This window comes from Ambystoma mexicanum, chromosome 12 (genome assembly GCF_040938575.1).
Source record: "Ambystoma mexicanum isolate Mex_15411 chromosome 12, UKY_AmexF1_1, whole genome shotgun sequence".
Classification (NCBI taxonomy): domain Eukaryota; kingdom Metazoa; phylum Chordata; class Amphibia; order Caudata; family Ambystomatidae; genus Ambystoma; species Ambystoma mexicanum.
In genome coordinates, this window is record NC_090936.1 from 73,681,746 (window position 1) to 73,699,215 (window position 17,470).

Below are 17,470 nucleotides of genomic sequence, written 5' to 3' on the forward strand. Positions count from 1 at the left end.
AGCTATGCTTGTTAAGCAGATTAAGTGCATATGGAGCAGGCACAGACTGTGATGAAAAGTGATAAAAACCATTTGAACGTTAGGAGTGCTTTAGTCGGCACGAAGATGTAGGCAGATCAAAGAGCGATAGAGGGGACAGCTTACATTTTTGCACTAAATTAATCTACTTGTGCACCGACTACTTTTACAAAACCTTTTGTAGCCCAATCTATTATAGACAAGATATTTCAAACTAGAGTTATTAAACTACACAACCTCAAAAAAGATTTTGCCAAAAAGAAACAGTTGAAAGAGAAGATTGGACTAGAACTTTCTGAAGGATTGTAGCAGGATCCATTATCAGAGCTGGTTACTGGAAGCGTCTCAACACAAAATGTGAACACATGAACTTTACGCATTGAAGCGAGCGCAACACATCCAACACGTTAGATCAGGGACACACTTGGGTGGTGCGTTTGATAAGTGGCTAGGTGCTGGTAGTAGAGATGGGTTTGACTGTTGTGGCTTAAGCGACAGTGGGAAGTTGGATGCGCCCAGGTGGATTTAGACCAGGAAAAATGGATTGTGGGGAAGATCATGAACAAGACCACAAAGAGCATCTTCGTTAAATGTGACATTTTCGTACTTTCTTCTTTAGCGTTTCTCCATTTGTGGTTTCCATTGGTTTATGTACCGGAATGTGTACGCAAGTACATTAAAAATGTGGTTTAAAAAAGATAATAAAAAATAAAAATAAAAATCACGCAGACTACCCCAAAAATATACTTGCAGTATAGTTCATTAGCGGTAGATCATTCCTAGTGGCTTTACCGCAATGTTCTTCTTCCGACAAGGGTTTCTTCCAGATTTTCAGTTTTTTTGCTTGTTCATTGGTATGTTTCCGTTTTTTAAATACGGAGATTGTTGAACGCCCAGAACATACGTGAAAGGCGATTAACACTATAGTGTTGAAATGGAGACAGAGATGCAGACGCAATTTTAAAATTGCGGTTTATAATTCCAACGGGTGGATTCACCTTTTAACTGCCTGAAATAGATTTTTTTTTAAAGAAATAAAGTGTAATGAGGTAAAAAATATATAATTAAAAACCAGAAAACAAGTCAGTTTGTGCTTTGTATTTTATAAACGGCTACTAGCATATTTTTCCAAAGGAGGCGTATAACTTCCATGGTTGGTGTTTACGTGGTCATTGGATGCAGCGGTTTTGCTTGGTTGGGAGTCCACCTGAGGCAAGTTGCGATGTTTCGTTTTTCAAACAGCAGTCGTTGCAGTAATTCCAAGAACCGTTATATGCAGCAAGGAGCAGGTAAATAAGTAATCCGAGATGGATTTCCGGTGACGGCGGCGGCGCGTATCCAGGCTACGGAGGCATTATTCTGGGCGTCTGCTTCGAGCAGCCTCACATTGTTGACATAGTGGACATTCTAGAAAGGAGACGCCTCGAGGATGTATCTGTACCCAGGGGGCTCTACGCGCCTCCACTGCCAGCCTTCGGGGAGGGAGCTTGGGTGGGCACGGCCCTTCAGAGGGAAGCCTTACCTGTTTTTATGGGCACGGGGGTGGGAGGGCAGCGCAGGCTAGGGCGTCAGTGGCACTGCACGCCACTGCTTCGGGAAACCCGCCAGGGAAACCACGTCCAGTTTCTAACCCGGAAGTATTCTCCTCGCCTCACCCGCCCTTCCTCCTTCCCCGAAGGTGACGCCTTTTTATGACGCAGCAGAAAGGATACTCGGTTACTTCATCTGTGTGTGGCTGGTTTATGACTGCTATCGCAACTGCTCCTCTTGTTTATAGTAGGCTAGATGTTTTGTAAATCATGGACAAAGGAAGGTACACGTACGTTCCGGTTGGGGCGCTGTTTTAGGATCTGTCAAACCTTGACCACAGTGTTCTTGAAAATGACGTTGCCTGACGTAGCCGTGTCGTTCATAAGATGTAGCCATAAAAAGAGGACTATGTGCGACGCTTATTTGAAGCTTTCGATCAACGGGGGGGACAAGCACACCTGGACAAAATAAGATAAAGCGCGACATCAAATACTGACAGCGTGTGTGACGTGTGCACGTCGCTAACTGCGTTGCTTTGCAGCGTTTTCTTAGCACAGCACTGGACAGTGCTGCTTCTGCAGTGTAAATAATCATTTCCGGGTCAAGAGCAAAGCCTGTAAACAACAGCACACGTTGCTTGGAGTTAGAGCACTGCTTGTATTCCCGGGAGTCCCATAGCAGGTAGGTGCGGCCAGGGGTGTGAGACAAATGGGGCATGCTGAATAAAAAAAGAAAAAAATCCATGCCTCATAAGCAATTGCTTTATTGTAGTAGTAAAGTTACCAGATATCTCTTCGTGTCACCATGTGAATAATCTATTCCAGTCGTAGTTTGGCTTTTACTTTAGTCCATTTTGTTCGAATGATACAACACTACAATTCACAGACTGAACTTGATGTGCAAATGATTGCTTAGGAGTCAGAGTATGCATACATGCCAACCCTCCCGATTTAGGCGGGAGACTCCCCACTTTTCAGTGAGAAATATAGATTTCTCTCACGTTCTCCCTCCTAAAATAATTCCAGCGCCAATACATTCCTATGGGAAAAACTATGTCTCCCGATTTTCTCTCTCAAAACTCCCTCTTAGATGCGTTTGAATGTAGGCATGTATGGAGTATGGTGCCCTCGAATGACATAGATGTGATGTCTGCGCGTGTCATGAACAGACATGTGATGCGGGGCGAGCATGAGGAACACCCACGGCCATGTGACCACAAGGGATGAGGGAGATATGGTGTTTGGAAAGGCACACGCCCACAAAGGAAAGACAGAACACCAGAGTAAAGGAATACACGTCTGCTTTATTCAACGAACAGCAGGAACTGCCTACTTCCCACCTTGGCTTTCCTCGCTCCTGCTTCCCGCCAGTGTCCTGGTCTCTCCCTTAAAGGTGCAGAAGCCTCTAACATCACCCCCAAACAAATGTTCTGTCCTCAGGCTTAACATTATTCCACTAGGCGTGCAGGTCTCAGTAATTCCAATTCCCTGTGTCCGGATGACTCTGGTGCTCCAGCTGGGTCCTGTGTCTCATGTCAACCCACCTCAGGGGGAATCCATGTGTCATCTCACGGTTGCCTGGGTTCAGAGTCCGTTTCTAGTGGGAGCAGTTGGGGTTCTTCTCTTTTAATGAGATGTTTGAAGGGCGAGCTGTTCCGTGTTATTTCATGGGACGAGTTCTGGGCCGTCACCATGGATCCTTTGATGGCAACCACTTTAAGTGGTCTTGGTGAGTATCTGTTTTCCTGATCATGGCCTGCTGGACTAAGACCTCATCTCCGACCTTGAAGTCTTTGGGCACTGCCCTTCTTCTCATGTCGGTGTCCGTTTTTGCACGTTCCTTTCTTTCTGTGTCTCTACTTATGTTTTCTTCACTTTCCTCCTCTTGATCGCTGGTGTTTCTCACAATCCTGGTATGAACTTGATAGTGCATCATTAATTATGCATATGAGTTGTTGGTGGCTTCATCGGGCGTGTTGCGATAGTGTCGTAGCAGCCTACAGAGTGCTTGGTGTGGGTTGTTAGCTTCTATTCAAGCTCTTTGGACTGTCTTTTTAATTGACGCCACAAATCCTTTTGCCATTCCATTGGCTTGTGGCCATTGAGGGGTAATATTTTGGTATGTGAATCCCACGTGTCTTGCAAAGGCCGCAAACTTGTGACTGTTGAATAGGGGTCAGTTGTCTGACTTGATGGATCGTGGAATGCCCCACTCGCTGAGAACCTCATCGAAGGTAGCAGCTACCTGGGGGTATGTTGTCATTATTTTCTTTACAATGGGGAATGTTGAGTATTCATCAATAAATAAGAGGTACTCGCCAGACTCCCTGGGACCATAGAAGTCAACAGCTACCCGATCCCACGGTCAGTCCGATGTGTGTGTCGGTTGCAGTGGAATGGGGGCTACCGCTCATGCGGTGCATTGACAGGGCAGACAGTTTTTGACCCAGCTGTCTACTAGGGAGTCCATGAATGGGAACCATACGTGGCGCCTCGGCTGTTTTTTTTTTAAATATTGTCCACTCCCTGATGGCCTTCGTGTGCTGTTTTGATGACTTCGGCCCCGAGCGTCTCAGGGATGATCAGTCAACACCCTCTTAACAGAATGGAGTGGTCCTTGGCTTCTAATTAATTTTGCACCCTCGCCAGTCTTTAGTTCTTCTTTGCACACCCCTGGGTGGCTTTGGACTGCGCAGCGGTAGTCTTTCCATTTGTTGTTGCATGTGAAGCTGATGGCCAACACCATGGATGTGTCGGCCTCAGATGCAGTGGCTTCCAGGGATAGTGCCGGTGGTAGGGCATTGGCAGCCACATAGTTAATGTATTCGGCATCTCCTATGCGTGTCGTCGGTGGCTGGAGAGATAGTTTGCTGGATTTTGGTCACCCCCTGGTCTGTGGACGATGGTGTAATCATATTCCTGCAGCCTGATGCCCCATCGTTCTATCCTGGGTGGCAAGAGTGAAAGCAGAACTTGGTGGTCGATGACCAGCGTGAACCTTTTCCCAATGACGAAATTGTGGAAATGCTCACATGCCCATACTGCCGCCAAGCTCTCCTTCTCGGCCTGTGAGTATGTAGACTCTGTGGCAGACAGGGCTCTGCTCACGTAGGTGACGATCTGTCTGGGGTGTGTGTCAGCTCCACTTGTTTGAGCCAAGATGGCACCCAGTCCCACCGGGCTGGTGTCCACCGTTCTTTCCGTGCGCCATGTAGGGTCGAAGTATGTAAGACGGCATACCTCAGCTAGAGCCGTCTTGATGTTGTCAAATGCAGTCTGGCAATCTTTCAACCACTCGAATGGTGAGTCTTTCTGCAGCAATCTTCTCAGAGGTTCGGTGAGGGAAGCATAATGTGGGATGTATCGTGCGCAGTATCCGGCATGCCGAGAAAAGACTGCACGACCGCTACCTGTGCCAATTCCTTTAAGTTGATGGTGCTGACCTTGTCCGGGTCTGGTGTCATGCCGTCATCTGAGAAGATGTGCCCAAAGAACTTTAATTTTCTCTTACTGAAACTGCACTTCTCCAGTTGAGTGTCAGGCCAGCTTCGTGTAGTGCTTAACATGTCTCCAGCAGTGTTGTGTTCTTCCTGCCACGTGCCAAACACAAGCATGTCGTCACTGTAGTTTAGAGCTCCTTTAATCTGTCGAATTACTTGTTGTATGGCCTCTTGAAACATTTCTGCGGCGGATGAGCTACCGAAATTTAGTCACCGGTAGCGGAAAGTCCTTCAGGTGTGGCGAATGTGGTGATGCTTCTTGATTCTCGGTGACGTTGCAGTGGATGGCATCCTTGTATGAGATCAAGTTTCTAGAATGTGGTTGATTTATTTAGTAGCACAATCATATCCTCGATGCATGGACCTGGGTGTCGCTCCCTTTGTATGGTGGTGTCGACGCACAGGCGGCCCCCTTCCTTGGGCACGGTGACCAACTGGGAAACTCTTCCATGGAGTGGGACCCGTTGCCGGTTCGATGATGCCATCGCAGAGTAGTTGGTCAAGCTCCTTCGAGACGGTGTCCTAGAGGTGGAAGCCTACCCTTCTGGGGTGTTGAGGGACAGGTCTGTCGGTTTGATCAATGTGTAGTCTGACTGGTGTCCCCTTGAGATTTCCTAGACCTTTACACAAGTCTGGGAACCTGGATAGAAATCTTTTGTAATGTGGTTAGGTCCTTTCGGGGTAGCGTTGAACGTGCACACCTGCTCTCCATTGTTTCCTGCAAATGTGGTTGATTGAATTACCTCACCCTCCTGGAAGTGGATGTCAGTGAGGCTGAAGCAGCATGCTGTGTGATAGCTGAGGAGGCAGCGACCTTTCGTCAGGCTCCAAATGACGTGGATGATGGTGTTTAGCGCCAGACCATTGTGAATCAGACGTCTCCTGAAATGTCCAATCGAGTGTAGGGTTATTTCTGCTCCCCTTTGGAAGATCCTTGAGTTGGCTTTTGCAAGCTCGGGTCTCTCCGGCATCTGCAGAAATTCCTGTTCCCCCATTATGTTTACTGTCGGACCCTGAGTCAGCAGAAACAGAATTGCTTGTTCCCCAGATTGACTGCTATTCTGAGCACTTTTCTTGCTTCATGGTCATCTTGGATGAGGTTGCCGTATTCATCCAAGTGACTTAGGTCGTAGTCATCACCAACGTGATACTGAAAGTGATGTTGGTGTGCTTCGTAGGCCTGCTATGCATCTAGGGGTTCATCGTATTCATCCCAGAATCTGGAGTACTGATCGTATTGGTTATATCTTTGTTCGCTGACCTGCAGGTGAGCCTGTTCTATTGCTCGGATGTACCGTCACTGCTCTTGGTTGTAGGGTATTTCGGTTCTGTTCTGGTTGATTGGAGGCTGGGCCGGGCGACCGTATGTCCTGCCTTGCAGCTGAATGTACATTCGGTGGGTGGGGAATGGTCGTCTTTCTCTGCAGACTGACTGGAAATGGCCTTCTCCACCACAGTTGGCGCATTTTTGTGAGAGTGCTGGGCAGGTCCCAGAATGCAGGACGTTCATGCCGCAAAGGTAGCATTGTCTCTATGTCCGAAATCCCATTTGGCTGGTTATTCTGTTGGGAGTGGTCCCCCCGATCCATCTCTCCCTTCTCATGTTTAACATTCAGGTTTCCTTCAATGTAGGTCGCTTGTGCGTTCAACCCTTGAAGATTCTAGCCAACTCGCTCACCTTAGCAATGGAGAGAGGTTTCTTAGAAACTGTTTCCAGAGAGTGGGCGATAGAAGGATGCCTATCACGCATAGCCTGATCGCCTCGTCGGTGGACAATAAGTGGACTGGCAATGGGCACTCTTCACCGGGAGGAAAGTGATACATTCGTCGATGGTCTCTTCAGCGTTTTGTGTGCACTGATTAAATATGTATCTTTCATAGTCCCTGTTGGGTTTGATAATGAGTTTTCTGTTGAGGGCGGTGATGAACGCTGCAAAGTCAGTTTTGTTTATGACCCTTTAAGGATATCATCAAATTGTGAATCACAGAAACAAGGAATTGTCCAATCTTGTTACAGCTTGAAATATAAAGCGCAAGTAAGACTGAAACACAGCGAGAAGGAAACCCCACTGAGTGAAACGGAGGAGCAGAGGTCCTCCAAGAAGGCAGAGGCAGGAAGTAGCCACACGCAGCTGACGTTGAAGCAGAGAAGTGCTGGAGCCTGAGGAACACCGCTCTCTTCTGTTCTATGCTGTGCTGAGCCAGCGACACACGACCGCACCAGAAGCGGTCGACTGGCGCCAGAAGCAGACAATGCTGAGGACCTGTCAAGTACCAATAGGAAGAAGCAAAACCGATAAAGAGACACCGAAGCCCACAAAGGAAACCGAGACGTGGTTCCACATAATGAAAGTGACAGTCTCCCCTCCTCCCCCCCAAGTCATGTTGCTATGAGGAGCAAGGTATGCAGTGGCTGCAGGGAACCAGGAGGGTGGTGGAGAGGACACGCCAGACCTCAACCTGGGTTGAAAAGGACTGTACGCCAAGCAGGGGTGAGAGAATTATATTATATGGTAAGTCATTTATAACGCGCCTGTTTCTAGGCACAACAGGTGAAGCAGTTACCTGAGTCAGGGTGAGAAACCAAGAGACCCCAAGGCAGGGAAGGAGACAAAGTATCCCAAGCGTGGAGAAAGCCAAGAAACCCCATGGAGGGGCAAGGAAAAGAATACCCCAAGACTGGGTGCGAACTATAATACTGCAAGGAGAAAGGACTCATACCAGAGCAGGGGGTGAGAAGACTGTACTGCGAGGCCGGGTGACTGCTATCTGCTCTTCAGTGGTGAGACCCTTGGTCGAAGAAGAGAGGAAGGATAAAGAGACACTAAACTCTGGACTGTGTAGCTGGGGAGAAACCCAAAAGACATTTGGGTAGGGGTTAGACAGAGAGACAAAACCCTTACCATAGCCTTCTGGTTAAAACTTATAATAACCCCTTTTTGTTCGTAGTAGGATTAGACTTTAGGTTACATTAGGTTTGGACAGAGTACAGGATTATGTTGCGAGACATCCTGACAAGCACCATTTGTTAGTTTCTTTATAAAACAAGAAAAACCCACCTTAGACAGAGGGATAAGATAGGCCATACACATTTCTGTTGATAAAAAACATTTGCAAAGATGTCCTCTTGTCTGTCTCCTGAATTTGACTTAACACACTTCCTTATGCACTGCCTGGCTTCACTCTGAAACCTCTATAGCTCAATAAGCAGATTTCTTGGATAGAAAGTTGAGGTTGCTGGCTACAAGCCTGGTATAAAAAGGTATTCCCTCCTCACTTCTCTATGTACAAATTCCAAACAGTTTCTTACTTGCAAAGCCAAGAAGTCAATTATCGGCTGCCAGGGGCTTATGGCAAGAGCACATTTTAAGGCCAGAGGTAGACAACCAGGAAACCTCGGTACCCACCCTAAGACAATGGTTTTGAAATGATATCATCATTCTGGATGCGAGACTGCCTCATAAAATGCATCTTAAATATGAGAATTGCAAGTCTAAGTGTATCTCCATTATTTATAAATGCCAGGTCAATTATACAAACCGCTCTCTAAAAGATTAATTTAACTTTGCAAGTTTTGGCTACTGTGAAAATCCAAAAGGTGTTTCTCAGCCCAGTCCCTGGGGTCCCGTTCTCAGGGGGCCAGGGAAGTGCCATCACTTTTGGATCCCGAACCTGGGGGTGGACAAGCAAGGGAGGATCACCTGGGTAGTGAGTCCTCGGGGCGTGGGGGTGAAGCACCTGATGATGAGATATGGGATCCCCCTTTTTCCTTAACCCATCTAACCCCTATCCCTGCCTCTTGTATGGGAAATTATAACTCATAATTCTTCCCCACTTCACATTAACAACACTGCTGAGCCGAGGAAGATGAGGAATGAGGCCATTAGGATTACCTCTACGGACTTGCAATGGCTCTGTCCCTCTGAGTTTATATAAGAACTTTTACAAGTACCAAGAAGGTAAAAGTAAGACTACAATTACCAAGAGACATTGGTGTTGTGTGTGTACTTAGAGAGAGGACAAGAGGGCAAAAGTAAAGCTACAAGTACCAAGAAGCATTGGTGTTGTGAAGAATATTGAATGTTTAAAAGGAGGTTGAGGTGGTCATGCAGAAGTCTATGTAAAATTCTTGCAGTTTCGAAATTCTTCAACAGTAAAAGGAGATAAAGATAGAACATGGGCAAGGGGACTCCCACAAAGAGAAAGACAGGCTTGAGCCCGGCGGAGGGAAGCCTGGGCTGAACTGTGATAAATGAACTGTGATGAAAATTGAATGTGAAAAGAAAGGCAGATTTGAGCCTGGCAGAAGGAAACCTGTGGTAAAGTTAAACGTCAAGAACTGAACTGTATTTGTGGTACAGCGGATGACGCCTATAGAATTGAATAGACTGTTAACAGCTTGAAGCCCAAGCCTGAACTGTTGAATTGTCCCAGCAAGCCAGAGTGTACAAAACCGATAGAACTGTGCCATCCACCTGTCCTCTTTGAGAAACTCTCCAGACCCGTGCCTCTGCACGTGGGAAGGGAGTTAATATCTAGGCCATTTTGACATTTCATTTAAGACACTATTTTTCCTTTTTGTATTCCCTTTACACATTTGTCATTTAAGAAGGAGGACAAGGTTAGGTTTTCTTAGTATAGGCCTTTGTTTTGACTCGAATGATTTGGCCCTGTTTATTATTATTTTATGGTTGACACTACTCCCATTTTAGAGTTAGGGCCAGTTATGAATTTCACCAACCCCAGTAAACTGCAAAATAAAGGTTTCTGAAACTTCTGTCTGTGTCTACTGTTGATACCATGCCTTCCTTACACAACATTTATTGAAAATAAGTCAAAAGATGGCAGCTCTTTGGAATGTGAGCTTTCTAGTATTCAGTTTCTGCTATTAATTTTGTATTTTCTTACCCTGTACCACAGCACCATGTGAACAGCAAGGAAAACTGCCTGCCTCTCCACCAAAAGAGCAGACTTAGGCGGAGTAATAAAAGCATCTTCTCAAAGCTTCTGCTGGGGCTGGCGTCTTTCTGGAACTGAGGTACCTAACTGGTTTGTGTTTTCACAGAATTTTCAGCGTAATACACTTATGCCTCTACACGTGCCAATGCTTAATCAGGTTTCTCGGACCACATTTATTACCTGTGCTGCTAGAGGTGAAGCAATTGAAACCATATCACTCATTTCATTTTTCATTAAGAAACAATTAGTGATGTTTGAAAAGAAATACACTATACTAATGCTTTTCATATTGTATTAATTAAAACATATTGTTTTTGGACACTTGAAAGGTACTGTTGTAATTCCTAGATTATAGTTCTGTACGTGTTCTGCAAGCATTCCAATAATGACAGGCGTACTTCCATACTGAAAGAAACTATTATTGTTCTGTATCTAATACTTTTATATTTTAAAACTGGGCAAAAAGAATAACTGCATCACAGTTTTGGGGTAAGTGCTTCGAAATCTCAATATTAACAAATATTGAGTCAAAAATGAAATATGGTCAAACTGGAATCTTTTCCAGTGAATGGTCTTAAGAAAGTTCCAGGAAGGGGTGAAACACGTGATAGTCTCCTAGATGATGATGATATATTCTGTTTGGAATTGGTGGGATCTATTATATTTCTCCATAAATTAAATTGAAACACGTGTGACACATCAAGATGAGAAATTGCTCAAATGAATATTAAACCATTGGTACAATGGTTTAGTGTTGAATAATGAATATGAAATTAATATTCATTGAAGACTGATTATAAACTCAAATCCAGACTTAATTTGGTGAACACCTTTAACCAGGCCTCAGTTAGCCTGGGGAAAAGTGACATTGCAACTCATATATACAGTTGAAATAATTTCAATTCAGACTTTCAGTTTGGTGAAGTACTTGACCAAATTCTTGATCAATTTTTCCATTTACTTGGAAAAATGTAGTATTGTAACTTAATTATTCTTCATTATTCTTTATATCAGAAATAAGGAACCCTGGGGAACCTAAATCTCAAATAAGGACATTCTTTGGGCAGTTTATTTATTTTTCTACATTTTTTATTGTAAGATTTCTCCTAAATCGTGGCTTTAATAAAACAGCACTTAATATGTCTTTCACTTTAAGAGCTTAATCGGTTTCACAGCATCTGAAGCCAGTGTTGGCTTTCCAAATAGTTCAGTAATACAACTTTGACCTCTTTGGAAGGTTGTAAAAGAGTGGATTTCAGTGATTTATAAAGTAAAATGCTCAGAAAAAAGGAGCGTAGGGTTAAAAATACAATGTTAACATTTATAAACTCCAGGACCCCAAGGAGGACACATGTACTGTTTATAGGGAAATACGTTTCTCTGGTACGTTTAAGGGGAATTTTATATAAGTTTATAAAAGTTAGTCCATGAGTACCAATGGGGCAAAGTCAATGTTCCTTGTGATTATAGTGACAATATAAGTAAGCATTCCTTAAAGGTCTCAGGAGCTAAGAAAGCAGCAACCATTCAGCTGGGGAGTCTTGGCAACCTTACTAGAAGTGCCAGGTTCGATGACCAGCAGCTCAGAATGAAATTGCTGCGAAGTGGCCCACTATCCCACCGAAGAAAAGAGATTTGGTAAGAGTAGAATATTATTGCATGACTGCACATCCTACCCAGAGGCCGTGAAGAGGAGGACCAACAACAGGAAGGGGTTTGGAGGTCCCGGATTTGGCTACTCAGGCTGAAGGATGCTGCAAGGAAGACACAGGTTTCACAGATTTGGACGACAGTTTAGGTGTCCGATATGGTCCTGTTCTGTTTGCAGTGTCCCTGGAGGTTGCAGGACAGAAACCACAGGATCCACAATGAGGAAGGACCCCCCCTCCTCCCTTTCAGCTGACCCATGATCAAAAGAGCACAGCAACAGCAGAAGCAACTGGAAGTACAGGTCACAGGCAGCTCAGGCGGTGAAATTGTACTCTGCATGATCATCAGGACCGTATAATGAGGAGCAGCTGCAGGGAAGTCTCGCAGTATCCCCATAATGCCACTCGGGTTCCAGCCAGGGATCACACCTCTATGGAGAAAGGGAGGCAATTAGGAGGGCACCATGGGCTGCAGGCATGAATATTTGCGCAAAGGAGGCCTGGACGGGGGTTGAAGAAGAGCTTGAAACAATATTCTCTAGCACAGCGAGGCAAAGTTGCTCAATAGGGGGAACAGTGTATAGCAGCAAAAATATATTATATCAGAAATAAGGAACCCTGGGGAACTTAAATCTCAAATCAGGACATTCTTTGGGCAGTTTAGTTATTTTTCCGCAATTTTTATTGTAAGATTTCTCCTAAATTGTGGCTTTAATAAAACAACACTTAACATTTCTTTCACTTTAAGAGCTTAATCGGTTTCACAGCATCTCAAGCCAGTGTCGGCTTTCCAAATAGTTCAGTAGTACAACTTTCACCTCTTTGAACGGTTGTAAAAGAGTGGATTTGAGTGATTTATAAAGCAAAATGCTCAGTAAAAAGGAGGGTTGGGTTAAAAATCCAATGTTAACATGAGTGGCAAAATAGGGTGCTCAAGAAGCACTCCTGTCAGGTTAGCCATAGGGGCTACTAACACCTGCATCCATAAATAAGTTACAGCTGTCGGGGCACTTTAGTAGATGTCGCTTTGGCAACAAAAATAAAGTCTAGGAAATCAAAAAGCCAGCAAAACCTTTAGGAAACTAATCTTGTTGGCACAACAGCTGCACACATATCTGGTGTGCCCACGCACCATACCACTCTTTCTATCTCTCTCTCTCTACTGACTGAACTGCAGTTCCTGAGGGCGTTCAACCTACCAGCGCTTTGAGATCATGCCAATGATACATAAGGCGCTATATAAATGCCAAGTAACATAACATAACATTAGGAACCTCAATAATGGATTTCTGACCTATCTAGGCTCAGATTAGTCTGAATGGCAGTAAAGGCTATGGGAATTCTGACCTTTGTTTAAATGAAAGACCTAACATTCAGCTTTAGCTTCTGGCCCTCCCCTTTTTGATCGTCGGCTTCACAACTGTAAGAAAGTACATGCTTTTTCATAATTTTGTATCTGTTGTATGAAATCGAAGAGCTTGTGCTTTTGTGGCTCCAGTTTGAAATGTTGTGCTAATGAAATCTGTTCCCAATCCTTGTCTGGTGTATGTAGTGTGATGAATCTGAGGATGTCATCACTCCTTTCCTTGAGGTATCCTCTCCCTATGTGGCCAAGGGAAGGCAGCTGCTACCTGATCCTGACCTGGGGGAGGTGACCCTCTGGGAGATGACATGACATCATTGTTGAAGGTCACATACCCGCCATTCCCTTTTAGGGAGGTTCCTCCATTCCTCGTGTCCTGATGGCATATTGTAATACTCTCCTTCATCCTCTTACTAGATCTACTTTAAGTAGTCCCCAACACCCCACAAAGAACAGTATATTAACAAGTGAAACGAGGGCGAGGCACAGAGCTGCAATGATCACTCCCAATAAGGTCCAATATTAGCTTTCTCAACGTCAAACCAGGAACAGCCTGGTGACAACTGAGATGAAGAAGAGCAACGGAGCAGTTAGGATGACTAAGACTGGTAAACCAATGCAACGGTCTAGTTGTTGGATACTATGTAATCCTGGCAGGAAGTTAAAAACCGATACAGCTGACAGGCAGGAGATGAAAGATATGCAGATGCTGGGCTGCACTGTGGCCTGTGCTGACGACAAGCGCAACGCTGAGGGAAAGCACGTTGTGGAAAACGGTGTTGAGGCGAGTCAAACCAGCGGAGAGAGAAACCCAAGTACAGACGGTTTGCCGCCCGAGAACACAAGGCAGAGGGAACCATACACTGGACAAAAGGACATGCCGAAGGCGCAGCGGCTAATGGGACGAGCCAGCAAGTTGAAGGGAACGAAGCAAAGGAATGCAAGAAGTACCCAGTCAACCCAGCGGAAACAGATGGGTTATCAGGTTGCCTGAGTGTGTGCTGCTCCATAAAAATAAAGCGAGAGATGCTAAGTGAAAGGAACCGAAGTGAAGAAACGCGAGGAGCACCCAGTAAGCCCAGGGACGACAGATAGGTTATTAGGTTGCCTGAAAGCGTATACCACTACATAAGAATTAAGCAAAAGACACAAAAAGAAGCCAATATATTTCTAGAGCATAGCACAGACTGGTTGTTGAACCCATATCTCAGGAGAGCAAGCAAAGTGAAGGTGAATGCTCTTGGAAAAGGGGCAAAAAATTGGTGAAAGTGGAAATGAGTATTGAAACAAACCCTATAAAACAAGGGTTGATAAGCCAGCAATGGGCTAATCTCACTTCATGGATAAAATGTAGAGTTAAGTCCAGGCAGGAGAGTATACCAGTTGAAGCTGAATGTTTGTAAATAAAGTCCTGGCAGGAGAGTGTAGCAAGTGAAGGGAAGTTATTACAGAAGGAGAATCTCGAGGAAGGTTCATGCTCCTGATATTGTGAACTGGAAGATCCATGCCATTGAAATTGTTAACTATTGTAAATATGCAAGAAAAGCCTGGTAGAGGAATATTGTCATGAATGTGGAATACAGAACTGGGTTCAGGTTTGTCACCCAAAATATCCTCCCCTTCCTCCTCACTTGTATCATTGAAGCAAGGCTCTAATCTTTTTTACCTTTCCTTCCTTGATCCTTGTGCTTCTTTTTGTAGAGATAAGGTTTCCCTCAAGTAGAAGCCACTCTGCAGCCTTTCTGAAGAAGGTGAGCAAAGGACCCCCTCCCGTGGGAGCCCAAGAGAGGAAAAAGCAGATTTGCAGAAATCACTGGGTAGTGAGATGGTAAGAATCTTCTTCAGAATCTTCTATGGAGATGAGTTCTCCAAAGTTCCAGAGGGAATTCTTACAGCAGGATGGAAAAAGCCAGATTCCTCTATTCTCCAAGAGATGGCAGGAAGGTAAGTACTGTAGTCCCGGAGTGAAAATAACAAAGAAAAAATGGAAGAATAGGAAAGGTATATCCAATGGTAATGGACAGTAAAGAAAGACTCAAGATACCGAGTGTAAACTTAGTAAACCGAAAGCCGTTAAGGAGACAAAGAAAGCGAAATGCAAAGTGCACTGCTGGAACAAAGAGGAGTTCCGGAAGTAAGGTAAGAGTCGGAAAGTGTAGGTGAAAGACCGGAAGAATGCCCGGCAAAGGAAAAAGGCAGAATAAGTCAGAACTGATACGAAAAGAGGTTCGTACCAGCCGAAGGTGAAAACAAAGATGGAAATCAGGTAAGGGAGAGCAGAGTAGGAAGAGACGGATAGAATGGTGGACAGGGAAGGAACAAAACAGCTAACGAACAAGATAAACATGTAGCGTCTAGCCCAAAAACGGAGCGCAAGCAAAAGGGGTTGCAATGCACCACGAGTAGGAAAAGGTGGAGCTATAAAGGGAAAGTAAACAAAGGGACAGAAAAGACTAGACCCGTACACCCGGAAGTACAGGAGCGTGGGGGACATTCTAATGGCGGCGAAGGAGACGCCAAGAAGACCATAAGCGCCAAGGAACATGGCGCATGACAAGTATGCAAGGTGACTAGTGAGCCTGGGACCCGCATCCAAATTGTAATACACTAAAAGAAGAATCTCTAGGAAGATATATACCCATAGGATTTTTTAATCATATTGAATGTGAAAAGAAGCCTGGGTAAAGGAGCTATTTCTCTGATAACTGTGAAAATGGCAAGATGAGGGAGTGATTCTCTTGTGTAATGAGGAACCTGACTATTCTTTGTTTGAACTTTTAATATTAGTGAATGGAATTTGATGTGTGCACGTTTTGAGAATCAGAGACAATACCCTTTGCACCTTTGAGTTAGTTGAAGAGTGTGAGGGTCAGAATGGGATTTTGGACATGGGACATATATTTGCTTGGACATCTTGATAATGGACAGATCCCTTCGTTTTTGTTTGAGTTATGGAAAACCTCCTAGATAGGGATAGTGAGACATTTTCGAAGCCCCTTGTGTTTCAATAAACTTTTACAACCAAAAACCATGTGTCTTCCGTGTCTGCGTCTCATTCCTGGCTCTTCACATTGGTAACTCAGTGGATTGGAGGTGAATACATACGAGAACCTGTGTAACTTTACAGATGTAGAATTCTGTTGCAAGCTAGACTACTGTAACAGCCTCTATCTTAATCTTCCTGCTTCCACTCTCTGCCCTCTGCAACTTATCCAGAACAGGACTGTGATTGGCCTCAAGCCCAGGGATCGTATCTCTCCCAGACTGAAATCTCTGCACTGGCTCCCAGTGGCTGCGAGGATTAAAATCAAAACCCTCTGCATTGTACACAAGGCTTTCTGGGGTCTGGGGCAGAAATACCTTCAACTCTCTCTTCCTAAATGTCTTCCTTCTCGAGCTCTTCGCTCATCTGCCTCCAACTCCCTCAGGGTCAGTCGCTTCTCCAAGCAACGAGTTGGTGGCAGATCACTCTCTTCGGCAGGGGCCTCTCTGGAACAGCCTTCCTGCCTCCCTGAAACTCGAGAAGGACCACCTCCTGTTCCGGAAACACCTCAAAACCTTCCTCTTTGCTTCTTCTTTCTCTCCTCCCTTGCTGAACTCGTGACTGAAATTGCACTGGTTACCTGGCCACACTTCTGATCTCTGGCTCAGGCCCTGTCAACTGCCCACATGCACTGCCTCCCTGGCAACCCCTGCAATTGGGGACTGTTTTTCTGTACCCCTTCAGTCCAATTTCCAGCACTTTGTCCGCACTTCCTTGCACTTGCCTGTTGTTGTTTTTTTTTAATGTGTTTTTATTTATTTATCTTATTTATTCCACTTCCCATGTACTGCACTTTCCCCTCTCCCTTTTCTCCCCTTCCCATGCACTTGCGCGATCTGAATGACACCTGGCCTAGTAAGATCGTTGTCTGGCCTCCCTTTGTCCCCCCCCTGCCTCGTCGCGCCTTGCAACACTTGTGTATAGGCGCGTTATAAATGCCATATCATATCATATACCTTTTATTGCTTGTGGTTATGTTACAATCATTTAGTGACCTTTCATCAATTTGTTTCAGAGCTTCAAAATGAGTGGGGGCCTAGCACCCAGTAAGAGTACAGCTTATGTGTCAAACCTGCCATTCTCGCTGACCAACAATGATCTACACAGGGTAAGTATTTCTTTTTAATCCCAACTATTTCTGAGTCCAACTTCAATTATGTCTGTTTCTTTCCTGTGAAAAATCTCCAACTGCATCACCGTCCCGTCGCAGAAAAAGATGGCAGAATTTGTTGTGAGTTTGAGGTAGCAGGACGACTCTGGCCTGAATTGTATATGGTAGTCTATGGGTTCTCGCTGGGCTCTAGAAAAGATTTGAAATTTAGAGTGTTCTATTCCCATTTTTTGATGTTGGAATTAAAAATTGTTTCTAGGGAGTAAAAATGCACATTCAGCACCTAATGTGGGTCATT

The 17,470-nt window shown here is 44.8% G+C and overlaps 2 protein-coding genes across 2 annotated transcripts in view; one reads left to right on the forward strand and one right to left on the reverse strand.

Annotated features, from left to right (window-relative positions):
* The window catches only part of PPHLN1 (periphilin 1), a 401,076-nt gene extending 399,314 nt beyond the window's left edge, over window positions 1-1,762 (reverse strand). Inside the window, exon 1 of the mRNA XM_069628026.1 lies at window positions 1,541-1,762. The gene's annotated coding sequence lies outside the window, so the exon portion shown is untranslated. The remainder of the gene's footprint in view (window positions 1-1,540) is intronic.
* The window catches only part of ZCRB1 (zinc finger CCHC-type and RNA binding motif containing 1), a 67,511-nt gene continuing 51,762 nt past the window's right edge, over window positions 1,722-17,470 (forward strand). Inside the window, exons 1-3 of the mRNA XM_069628028.1 lie at window positions 1,722-2,229; window positions 9,968-10,085; window positions 17,077-17,169. Of these exons, the coding sequence (XP_069484129.1) occupies window positions 17,086-17,169 (84 nt within the window). The 5' untranslated portion in view covers window positions 1,722-2,229; window positions 9,968-10,085; window positions 17,077-17,085. The remainder of the gene's footprint in view (window positions 2,230-9,967; window positions 10,086-17,076; window positions 17,170-17,470) is intronic.